This window comes from Struthio camelus, chromosome 2 (assembly GCF_040807025.1).
Source record: "Struthio camelus isolate bStrCam1 chromosome 2, bStrCam1.hap1, whole genome shotgun sequence".
NCBI lineage: Eukaryota > Metazoa > Chordata > Aves > Struthioniformes > Struthionidae > Struthio > Struthio camelus.
The window spans coordinates 134,534,293-134,547,520 of NC_090943.1; the positions used below are offsets into that span (position 1 = coordinate 134,534,293).

Below are 13,228 nucleotides of genomic sequence, written 5' to 3' on the forward strand. Positions count from 1 at the left end.
CAAACCTAAGTACCTCTTCGTTAATGCTGCAGTACAGTATGCAATATCTGCTCTTTTTTTGTTTATTTTTTACTTTCTGCTTTAAGCAAGTTCTCTGGGGTAAATCCTTATTTCTGTGAGTCTTCGTGAGCCTAGGGAAGGAAAGGGATTTGTGTCTGAATGGCCATCCTACTTTTCTGCAATAGGTGCTGATGCTAGGAGAGGGGGAATGGAAGAATCCCCAAAGATAAATGGGCTCAGTTGTCTTATTTGTTTAGTATTTGTGCGAGCTTCTGAGTGTCTGCCTCTTTTATTGACTTCTGTATTTCTCTGCTGGGGGCATCCACTGTCTTAAGGACTTGCTCTAGGCCAGGCTTTGTATCAATAACATACTGCTGTGGAAGAAGCTTATTCTGAGTTAGGTTATTCTGTACAAATACCAGCAGGTAAATCCCATATGTGTTAAATGGGATCTAGCAGAATGTCCCTTCTGCCCAGTGTAGGCATAAAATATTGTGGTAGACAGAGGGGACATTTTGTTACCCCATTCATTAGGGCTGACCATGTCCAACTAACTATATTATCACTTCAGTGTCTCACTTAGGAATTCAGTGGGTGTTTCAGAGGCATATTAAAAACCATTATGGTGCCCATTATCATCTCATTTTATATATTTATATAGCTTATGCTACTTCCTTTGACATACTGGTGCCAACCACTTGCTCTAATGATTGTCAGTGTGTGACAATTAAATTGAAGACAAAAGGTGTGTACTGTATTTGTAGCTGTTTTAGGAAATAAAGTCACATTGCACGTGCAATTTGATAACAGCTTTTCTTTTATTTCTTTAATCTGTTTTCCATTTCAATGAAGGGATGGGACTCCTTTTGCACGTAGAGCAAATAGAGAAATAACAAACTGATCTTTGGCATTTCAGTTCTTCCATTCTGATCTTTCATATTTCCTTCTAGCAGAAGCTTATACTAAACAATTAATTCAAAGTTTTCTTTTTCCATTTTAACTACAGCCCACATCTGCAATCAGCATACCCCTCTGGCTACACCTTCTACTGACTGCAAGAGGGAAGAGGGTTAAGTGGCTCTGCAGAGCTTTCATTTGCAGTTGTGCCCTAAATGAAACAATCTGGATGGAACCATTAATCACTGATGAATGTGTCCAATGAATCTCTCTACCACCCCCCTTCACATACGTACACATGCACACACACACGCACCCACCCACCCACCCACCCCTTACTAACAGGCGGCAGAGTTGCCTATGAAAAAGCACATTGTTAAAATTAAATAATTGCATTTCAAATTGTGTGTGTCTGCTGCCGATGCAGCTCATTACGTTTAGTTGACAGTTTTGTAGGGGCTTCAAAAGTTAAGAATAATTTTTGCTAGTTACTGAAATGAGTGACTCTATAAGCAGTGTGGATGATGTAACCAGAAAGTGTTATGTTGAATGGCATTATGTTAGCATTGATTTTTTTTTTAATTAAAAAGGAAGCACAAATCATTCCATAAAACTAAAGCACATTGGAGATGCTCTTATTTCTGCCCTCTGAATTACATTCAACTGCTAATTACAGTGCACGATTTAAATTTGAGATGCTTTTCTTCAAAGTGCATTTAACCTTAGCTTCTGTAAAACTGAGCATCCCTGCTGGAGGTTTCAGGAAAACTTCTAATGACAAACCCTGGTTTCTTTAGACAAAAAAAGCAGTCCTATCATTTCCAATATTTTAATGCCATAAATAAAAAAAAAAGATGAAGAAACAAATTCTTTGTTTATGGAGGGGCTCCTGCTTTGTCTTCCTTTGTATCCTGTGCCAACAGAAATTTCTCCATTTTTGTTCAGCTTTGGCTGCATGGACAGATGGCTGATGACAGTTGTTACTTGGTCTAGAAAAATGAAGGAGGACCTGTTTTCAAGCAAGATGGGTACGTGCATGTGTGTGTGCAGTGTGTCAAGTGCTCTGTGGGTTTCTGCTACTGCTGAAGTCTGTTAATGTAGTTGGGGGTGTTCAGTGATTTGGAACTCAATCCAGAGCCAACAGCGGCTGGGTGTTCTCGTTTTCACCCTGCTCTTCATGTTTCAGCGTGCCGGCTTCCACCACAGACTGAGACCTGAAAGCAAGAATATGCACATGCTGACGAAGGCTGCTGCAGAAATAGTAACCTTCCTGGAATCCCTTTGCCTCATTTTCAAATCTTTGCTTTTGCATATTTTCATATTTAAAGAAAATGTTTAGGTATTGCATTTCATTTATTTTATTTATTTATATTTCAGATTGCTCCAAAATATTTGGCGCTTAGCTACTATCAATAATACTGAATGTGCTCAACAACTTAAAGGCCTGATCCTGAGACACCATGAGATCTGCCAGTGTTTAATGTCTTCCTAAAGAAAATTGCTTGTGCAATTGCTTAATGGATTAGTTGCATAAGCAGAGTTATTTTCACAAGTGTTTGTAGGAGTGAGGTTCAGTTCAGGCTTGTAATAAATCTTGAGATTGGCAAGCAGATAAATCACATTTTACTGATGCAGGGGTCTAAGGGGCAGAACTTCCACGAGTGACCCAAGATCAATGAAGAAGCCAGGATTAATATGACAACTAGGGAGTTCTGGGTATGCCCAGTCCTGCAATTTATCTCTTTGTCTATGCCTTTGAAGTAGAACCTTATTCAGGGATAGTCCATTTAAATTCAGTTCTGCCTTCAAGATGAGAAACATAGTTTATCCTTTGCTGCTAATGGACCAAAACAGCAGAGCAAATGAATAAATGCTAGAGAAAGTGGAGTGTCAGGATTTCTCGTGGTAACAAAAGCTGAAGAGGTTTAAACTACTGGGAAAATTCAAGACATTCATTTTAAGAGGTGTACTCCAATGTTTGCTCACCGAGCCACAGAAGGAGGAACTGATGTGTTTATTGTTACAGAGATTCATTAGCCTACTTTTTAGCCTTCTGGGCTAGGAGTTGTCTCCCAGTTAGGAGTGGACAATGAGTTTTAGGGTAAAATCACTGTTTGTGAATCAGGAACTTTTAAAAGCAGAACTTCAAAAATTAAAAAAGGTAGCAGTAGAATCATCCATCCCAGGTATTTGCATATTGCACAGTATAGTTTTAGAGAACCCATTTTCTCATGGGTAGCTTTTAAAATTAGGGTAACTCATTTACCTAAAGTATGTTTGCAGTTACCAGTTCTTCATTATGGTAGCCTCCATTTAAGCCTTAGCTATTTTGTGAGATTAGATATCATTTCTCTTTTGATAAGAATAATTAATATATTGTATCCTTTGGTACTGCAAAACTTGATCAGGAGTTAATACCATGACTGTGAATAACCTTTATGATATTTTCTTCTTATTCTCATGCCTGAAACTTTCATTGAAAGTGAATAAATAAATAAAGATCTCCAAACAGAAATAACAAAAACTGAATGCTTAATAGGAAAGTTTTACACTGCAGTTTTCAAAGAAAAAAAAAAAAAGTGTGTCCCAAACTTTTCACTGTACATTTTTTTCAGTAATGTGATGTGCATAATGTTTATGACTGTATTTTAATATAGAAAGTAGCTGATTCAAGAGATTATGCAAATCAATTTACATATTTCTAGCATATGGTAGAAAAAGCTAATCATGTAGTTTTTAAAAATATACAAAATTAATTCAAATCATAACAACAGTTTGCTTTTTTTTCCTGGATTGTCAAATTAAATAGGACACAATTAACACTTGTTTTGTTTATATCTGACCCATTATACTAAAAGGAATATAAGCAGTCACAGAGTCATCACAGTATTTGGCAACATACAATAGAAAGTTTCTTCTCTAAGCCAAACAGGAAAAATCTCACAGTTGTTGAATGGTGCCTTTTGTGACCACAGCTGATTATCTCTGTGCTCATCTCATCACAGAAATAATTTCCTTGTGTCTATAAGAGCAAGATACTGCTCCCCCCATACTGGTACTCAGATGCCTGCCAGATTAGGAGCCCTGCGGTTCCAAACGCTGCATGCAGATCCCACACTGTTTCCTTTTCATATAGAGCCAAAAAACCTGGCACATCTAGTAAATGCATTACAGCCCAACTGACCCCCCGATTCAAGACACTGATAGATTGAAATGCTATGTCCAGCCCTCCTGGATAATATGAAGACAGATCCAACTGAAGCATTAGTATTTGCCCAGTTCTGCAGCAGCAGTAATCTCTCTCTCTTCTTTTTGTCCCTAGAAGCTGCTTTGCCCTCTGTCCTAAAATAGAGGGTTCAAACCTCTCTCTTGGGCTTTCTAATACTTAAATTCAGCTTAACCCAAAGGGAACAGTAATGATTTAAGCAATCATCACTACTTTTTTGATCTTGACGATATCACTAAGGCACCACCACAACAAAGGAACTGCTGTTACGTTTATATTTCTACTGTCCAAGTGCGCCAGTATTTCATTTGCTGAAAAATGTTTCCAAAGTTTTTTACACTTAAATTTTAGGGATAAAAAAATGAAAATTAATTGATTCCCTACAAGATTCTAAAATACTTTTTCAAGTACCTAAATTATGGTAAATATTAAAAATGTAGATGCTCAGAAAAGTATGTTAACAATATATATCAATGCAGTGTACAGTCTTATGTAACAAGTTAGGATGAGAGACCTAGAAAAAACTGGAATATATATTCTATAGCTATGCTTTATTCAATGACAAAGGAAAGATGTGATTGGCAGTAGGCTGCCTTTGTACAAAGCATTAACTGACCAGTGATTATATTTTGTGACTGTGAAAATTAATACAAGACAAATACCAATTTAGAAAAAAAATGAATCCTATACACTGGTTTCCTGTTGTTTTCATGTAGCTAGCACATGTATCCAATCCAAGAAGAACACCACTGCTTTAGGTAAGCTCTAGGTCACACAATATTTAGGCATTTTGTATCCTGACTAGAGTATTAAAGCTAGGGCTAAGGCTAGTTTTCTATTTTAAAAGTACTGCTACCTGTTTGAACTGCATTAACATTTTCTTCAGAGAACTTTAGAATCAATTTTCAAAATTTTAAGTAGAATTTGATCATGTAGGTTCCCAAATTCTTCAAAAGGTATCTAGATATCTATTTCCCCTCGAATGTCCTATTGAAAAATAAAGTCAGGTACCACAGTGCAGGTACCAAAGTGCCTCTGCCCAGCTAGGTCCATGTAATTTGCAATCCTCTTTTCATTAAAAAACACTTGTACAACGGTTTAAGCTACTTTGATGTATCATGGTAAATGAGCAGTACAGAACTTTTCATTTTCAACAAGCTGGGTTTAAGCTAAAGCCCTGTAAATGCTAAGGATACTGCTCTGTCAGTATCATACTGCAAAAAAAAAAGTTCATGACACCAGAAAAAGCATTTTTTTGCTGCCTTTCAGTATCAATGTGAGTAAATGCTTGATGGGAGGGAGTAAAGACAAGACAGCCAGACTCTTCTCTGTGTTATCCAGTCAAAGCACAAGAGGCATTAGGCACAAATTGAAATATAGGAAATTCCATTTAAACAAAAGGAAAAAAAATTTACTATAGGGATAGTCAAACATTGGAAGAGGTTACCCAGAGAGGCTGAGGGCTCTCTGTCCTTGGAGATTTTCAAAACTCAGCTGGAGATACAGTCCTGGGCAGCCTGCTCTCAGTAACCCTGCTGGAGCAGAGGGCTGGACCAGATGACCCCAGAGGCACCTGCCAGCCTCCACGATTCTGCAACCAGTCAAGACTCCTGTCTTTCACAGAAGTACCAGCTGCTCTGCACCATCCCATTCATTGTTTCTATCTATCTCCTGTCAGGGAAATGGTTTTCTTTCCAAGCTTGTTACGCCTGTGGCCTATCCAGTGTAACTATAATTAAGGGTGCCAACTTTAACAGTGTAGATGAGATACAGTTGCTACATATAGATACTTACTGCCATTTGAGGCACCTTAGAGTATCCAAGACATCCTTCTATGGCTGGCATTTATGACCCAGGACTTCACAGAAGAACTAGCAGATAGAGGTCAAGAGGACATCACAGTGCCTAAAATAACATCAGGTGCCTCTATTTAGGTAACAGAACCCTACCCGGTGCCTTTGTTTCTGCAGGATGAATGTAACCAGTTTGCCATGTTCAAGCCGTGTTCAGGTGACCTGGGCCAGAGATGAACTAATTATCTAAATAGCACACATTAATTGCATTAGCCTTCTCAGATCACTAGCTAAGGAGACCTCAGTCTCTTGTGTTCTATTCATCTCGCCATCAGACATCAATGGTCACCTTATGTTGCCTTTTTAACTGACAGGGAAAAATAAGCATTCTTAGAGTGCAATTCGTTTGACCTGTTTTGAACACCCGCATTAGGTTGAATGAGTCACATCCTACAAGTAACTCTCTCTTTTGACTATTAAGGGAGCACAGAAATTTGGCTCTCCTGCAGATGTCAGTCTGATCACAGGAATCCCATCACGGTGCTGGTTTCACTTCAAAGTTTGCCAAATAGATATTCCTCTAGCCTTTTAAACTGTTTTTTATCACTGTGTTTTGTCATAGTGCAATTTACAATTCACTGGCCTGAGCTGTAAATCTCAGCTTTGCACTAGCAGCCTAACTTGAAGTGGAGTTTTGGATCACATACCTTCATCACTGCTCTAGGCACTAGGAGAAGGCTGAAGATGGGAAAGAAAATTCAAGCTGGCTGAGCATTCACGTTGAATTGTACAGACACTTTGCTCTTGACCTCCCTCAGTAAAGGACTCTACTATTTTTCAAAGTGCTTCTGGGAAAAATTGGTTGAAACAAGAATGTCCTGACTTGAGACAGGCTTGAGAACTTTGTTCCCTGCCTCCTGCTGCATCCACACTGGGAGGCAATCTGTGGGAATTTTGTGGAAATTATACAGTACTTCAAAACCGAGAGCTGGTAAAACTGACTGGTCCTGCATGCATTTTCAGATCATTTTGGTAACTGTTAAAGTTGTATATATCTAGCATGAGTTAGAGTTAGAAATTTGAACCATGTTCCGTTTAAAAATTCCCTGAAATTGTTGCTAAACTGAGAAATAAACTAAAAGTATGAATCTGGCCAAAGTGGAACTCTGCACTCAGTCCTTACAGTTAACTGATCAGACTAGATTCTCATTCACCTTCAAGGTGAGATTGACATAGAAACGAGAGCAGTTTAAGATCATTGTTTTTGTTCACAGGGATAAAATCTGCTTTCTCCAAAAGGAGAAACCGTTCCCCATCCCCGTGGATTTTACCTCTCTTTAAGGTTAGTCTGTAATGGTCACTGATCACTCATGTAGTGGCACAACTTCAGATGCTCTTTGCCCTATTGGTATGGTAAATCATGCCTTTTCAGTGTAACACAAAATAAATTTCAGTATCTAATGTATCTCAGTTTTTTTTCCTTAGAATGCCATTAGAAGTATTTATTCTTCTGTCAAATAATCACTACACTTGCTAAAGAGCAGTCTATTTAAGAAAGTTCTTGATAGAATTTTTTTTTTCTTTCACTGCTGTATTATTCTATTCCACATCAAGGAAAGTACTACCAGGGCTGTTTTGCCAGAGTCTAACCTGTGACCTTGCACAAGGTCTTTCAGTCTGTATCTATTTTATCAGGCCCCTGTACACTATATTTTAGACTTAGACAGAAGTTAAGAAGGTATTAAAGATCAGGAGCTGTTCTTTGAACCAGATGGAAGGTGTTCTGACTTGTTTGTCTTTTTTTTTAATGGATTTAATGCAGTGAACATTACAGACAGAATTTGCTGGCATTCTTGAAGTGGGTACTCGCAATAAGCCTGCATTCCAGAATATGACAGGTATGGTCATACAGCAAATGTCAAGTGTGGCATGTAATGAAGTCAGTAGTCAAGTAGTCTTCCTGAGATGCAAAACTGGTAATTTAGCAGCTGTGAGATTTTTCCATTTGACTCTAACCATACCTTTTGTGCAGTACTGCAGTAAAATCCGCTCAAAACTTAAAGATAGTATAGAGTCCAGTGACTTAAGGCCCTCATATTGTTCATGGGTTACCTACATTTAAGTCCTTGTTCTGATGAATATTTAACTATTAGCACTATGTGGAACAGGTTCCATAATTTGAGAGGCAATATTTCCTACATAACGTAGCCACAACTGCCTCACACGTGTTTTACATTGCTTACTCACCTGAAAAGTGGCACATGTTCTGAACGTGCCTCAGCTTTGGAATTAGAAGTGAATATATCTGAATTCCAAACCTCGTGGTTTTCTCCCTTTATCAATTAAAGCTGCCCAATAACTGCTTTTGGAAGATGTTCAGGTGTGGGGCATCTGATTGAGTTAAACACAAGTAAACAGTTGCTTGAATCACATGGATAGTTACTGTGTAAGGCCCTGCCCTGGTAGACCCTGTATTTGTGTTTATCATCATGCATGTAGGAGACTTAGCTCCTGTAAAAATATATCATGAGCACTGGGGGCCAGGGTGCTAAGTAGTTAGCAGATAAGCCAATGACTTATCTCAAGCCTAATTCCCTAGGCTAGTTAACCTTGCTTAAGAGAGAAAAACTCAAACAGAAAGAGAAATGAATTCTCACTCTCACTCCTGGAGCACGGGTACCATGTGAATGTGCTCCATTTAAAGTGTCAATCAAAACCCCCCATGGTGGTTTTACTGATCAGTAAGAATATTTGGAAGTCTGGAAAATCAACAAAACCCAGCTGTTTCTCCAGCAGTGCAACCATATTTTTCAAATGACAGCACTGCAAGTTGGTGTATGTACATCAATATCTAGGACAGTAGATGGCTTTATGTGTGTGTGTGTGGTCATTTCCATGCAATACCTGAAATTCAATCAAAAACCATACAAAAAAACTGGAAGAAGGCCTTTTAGCTGCATTAATTTCAGAAAGCTCCTGTCAGACTACAGCTGAAGTGAATCAGCTCACAGGAATTGACATCTGTTGGGTATCACGTTTGTTTCCTATAAAAAATAAAATGCTAAAAGCCTGCACTGAGGATCAGTCCATCATGAAATGCCTGCCTTAAAGGCTGACTTCATTTCTCTGATCCCTCATTTTATTCAGTACAGCTTCTTTTCAGTACAGCAATGCTGATGTGCTGTACCACATAGGAGCAAAGACATATAACATTTGTGCTGGGCTTCATTTGGACGGTTCTGTGGAATAAGAACGAGGGTGGCATTTTCTTTCCGAGTGCAAGAGGCTTCAAGCCTCTTGAAGTGGCACACTGTAACCAATCAATCAGATCTCATTGTGTGACTCTATTCATCTACCTCTCACCTCCCATCTGCTCATTTCCCTCTAATTCCCTTTCCGTTTCACCAGCACCTCAGGGCTGTTCATCTCCCAATTATTCACCCCTTTTACAGAACATAATAAGCAGAGAAAATGTTTTTTTTTTAATCACATCCACAAATTTTCTTATTGAGAAAGTGTGAGGGACAATTCTTTCTCCCCGTCCACCCCCTTCATCAGACTCCATGATAGTGTGCAGCATATGAGAGTGTGCTCTGCAGCACACCTCAAGAGCATATGCTCATCAGGTGGGAAAAAAAGTACCTCTCCCACCCCTCTTAGAGAATCAAAGAAAATGCACAGACTTGAAGTCTTTGTGATAAAAGATACTCTTTTAGTAATGAAAGCACTTGAAAATGAAATGCATGGGCAATACATCTTGAAAGATAGGTATGTTCCCACAGGTGCTGCAGACAGATGCAGGCAATCTCTGCTCAATAGGGCATCAACTTCAGTGCAGAAGCCATGACGTGTGGCGCTCTGCCCACGTTAATATGCCCTGCTGAAATCTTTTGCTAATGCAACTCTGCAGCTTTGGCACTTGCGCTGGCTCGTAGCTCTGCATTAACAGTGCAGCATTGTGCCATGGAGACCTGACAGGGACAACTTTGGTAAAGCAACCACAGCATTTCAAAGAGATGAACTAGCCTCAGCCTTCAGCCTCTAGGGAAATAGGGCTGAGCTGGTTAAGTGGTGCACCTACACAGGGGGTGATGCAGGACTAAAACAGAGGCCTCCTAACTCCCCGTCTAGTGCTTCATCCTATAGGACAATGATGATGGTAACAAGCTGCTGCACTTCCCAAACAGGATCTGGCTTTTCAGCCAACGAGACAGCAGTGACCATCCTCCACAATGGTTAACACACCTAGGAGTGCACAAGTAGGGAGAGGTCTCTGAGTAGTGCCTCAGTACATGAAAGCTGGGAGTGACCATGGCTGCAGAGCTGCGCTTACCTGCGTGTGTGAAGAGGCAACTATGAGAACTATGAGTATGTTTACACTGCTAAAGAGGTGAGTACCAGAGAGTGTACCCCAGCTTAAGACCCCTCGTCCTCCACATTGCTTACCTGCTAGCTGATTCCCTGCTCTCTCTTGAGAGCGAGCTCCAGCTACCCCATGGCAAACCCCAGACACAGCTCAATGGGCATTTCACTGCAGGGTCTGCACCCAAAAGCCAGTATGAATAATACTGTACCACATTTGGCTCTAACCCTGTCCTAGCTGGCTGTGCATCCTCAAGAGCAGCCCCCCCCCCCCCCACACACACTACATTCCTTTATCCCACACCGCAGGGAATGCAACATGTTTCCTTTGGTGTTTGCTATAAAAACAATTCTCTGGTGGGCTATGACACAGCTCAGCTTACTGCAGATGCTTTGAAACGAAAAAATGCAGAAAAATGCTCAATCATTTGGCATAAGACATAGAGCCTTCTGTCTTACAGCCACTGAGACTCAGAGGAGAGCAAGACCAAGGTGCTATGCAGTGCAAATGCAGTCACACTCCTCTAGTAAAGGCTATCCCTGAGAAACAAAGACAAGAATCAGTCTGTGCCACTGACCTCGGAATCAGGGTTCACTCTCTTTACTTTTCTCATTTATCAGTACAGATGTGCCAATAGACCCTGCTTCCGAGTGCTTCAGAGTTCTTATGTCAAGATCTCGCCTTGGCAACATCCTAAGTCCATGGTAGAGAAAGGTGTGGGTGGGTACTTATTCTCTCAGTTCTTTTCTCTGCTCCATGCTCTGCTTTCTCTGACTCCTCCACACTTGCTTTTCCACATAAAGGAAATCAGTGCCCCTGCTTCAGTCAGGAGCTCCTCGAAGACCCTTAGGCCATGGGTTGCAACGTCAGGCATCGAGAGGTAGGCCTATTCATGAGGCCGAATAATGACAACATAGCAACAGCAGTCAGCAGCAATTCATAGTAGATTCAGGAATAGCTGCTAAAAAATACCCAGACCACGATATCCAAGCAAAAGAAATTCAAGCCAAGTACTGAAGAAAATTTGTTTCTCCCTCTTTGTGAATATTACACACACGAACACACACACACACACACACACACACACACTTCTCATCACCATTCCTACTTCTCTTACTTATCCCAATTTTTTGCCCACCAAATGTGCTTCCTAGACCAACTGCTTCCAGTGCTAGTCCTTTACTACCCCTTTTCTTTCAGTCTGCCTTGTTGCTCCCATCCATGTGACACCAGTTCCCAGTATCCTAGATGGTTCTTCCCTAAATCCTAGTCTCCTCAACACAGCTGCCAAGAACAGGGAGGATGCAGCCCTGAGAGCAAAGGGGGGGGGGGGGGTCAGTCTTCCTACTCCCATGTCCGACATCACAAGTTTCCTATTCTTAATGGGAACGGCACCACAAAAGGAAACCAGCCCTGCAGACGTACTATTTAGGTTGGAAAGTCAAGCACTGAAACAGCAGGAAAAGCTGAAATGTAGGTTGTCAGAGCAGCATTGACTCAGCCCCCATGTGTGGGGGTGTTATGACCTTTGCATTACGACCCGGTTGCAGGAGCACGTACTGTTTTTTCTCAAAGGACTCTTGCCTCTCTCAGCATTCAGGGTAGACAGTGCTGAGTTAATAAGTGGCTATTTATTTTACTTTCTCCTAGTAGGTCAGTGTGTGGCTCTGTGACACATTTGCTGCATATTATTCAAACCCTGCTCTGAAGATAGCCTTTGTTAATTCTCTCCAGAGCTTTCCTGTAAAGCTCATCAATGTAGTACTTGTGTGCCTCTTACATGCTAATTCGTTTACCTCTATACCACTACTGTGAGGATTTTTTTTCGTTCCATTTTGCATGTGGAAAGCTGAGACCCTGAGAGATTACGGTCCAAATATTCTTCTAATGCAGGGTACCCATTTCCCAATGCCTAGGGTCTAATTTTGCAGAGAGCTCAGTGTTATAAAGCCGTTTGTGTGTTCAAAGCACATATCCCATTGATTTCAGTTGCAGGTGAGTGCTGAGCATTTTTGGAAATTAGACCCCAGAGTCTATAGCCTGGCAGACTACAAATAAGCAACACACAATCTCACCACCTGGAAGAAGCTGGGCTTAAGTGACTTGCCTGGCCTATGCAGGACCTCAAGCACAGGAGGAGAATAGGATCCCCAGGGACGCATCTAACAGGTTTAACCAAAGGATCATTCCTGCTCTCCAGCAGACCTCCCTCTACCCACATTTCGTTGCCCATTAAGTGTGCTTCCTAGACCAGCTGCTTCCAGTCCTTTCCTATTATCTTATCTTTCAGTCTGCCTTATTGCTCCCATTCCACTGAGCCCAGTTCTCAGTATCCCAGCTAGTTCTTCACTGAACCTTGGTCTCCTCAATTTGGCATGCTAACAACAGGGAGCATGCTGCCCTGAGAACAAATGCAATTAGTTTTCCTGCTCCTAGGTACCATGTCTTGCTACAGGCTGCTCTGGAGAACGGTCACGTGGTTACAAGTGAAACGTATACTTATAAAAGTCTTCTGCACCCCATGGCCTAGTCAGGAGATGAACATTGTGGGCATTAAATGGTGAGGAAGAGCTGAGAGAGTTTATTCTTGGAGACCAAGCTGAAGTTTGAGGGAATCTTTGGGGACATTAAATGCTAAAATATGTTTCTAGAGAACGTATGTGAATAGCCTTTTCAAATGCTTGCAACATGGACAGATTTAGGTGGATTTTTCATAGGACAGCAAAAGATATGCTTTGCAAAAGCCATTTGTTTTATTAAGTGTCATGTCTCTAATCTAAATTACTAAACTTCTGGTGAATATACAGCCAACTAAAGATATAACTTACAATGCAACATTTTAGGCAGCCTGAACAGAACCAGTTGTGCACTTCTCACCAGTAGTCTATTGCCTACAAATGTGCACCTTCGTACTGCCCTGATCACAAGTAACTGAGTGTGGTAAACAGA

General features: G+C 40.7%; 1 protein-coding gene across 1 annotated transcript in view; it reads right to left on the reverse strand.

Annotated features, from left to right (window-relative positions):
* Positions 1–799: 799 nt before the first annotated feature.
* The window catches only part of CLVS1 (clavesin 1), a 111,477-nt gene continuing 99,048 nt past the window's right edge, over positions 800–13,228 (reverse strand). The window contains exon 6 of the mRNA XM_009673514.2: positions 800–2,111. Within this exon, the coding sequence (XP_009671809.1) occupies positions 2,024–2,111 (88 nt within the window). The 3' untranslated portion in view covers positions 800–2,023. The remainder of the gene's footprint in view (positions 2,112–13,228) is intronic.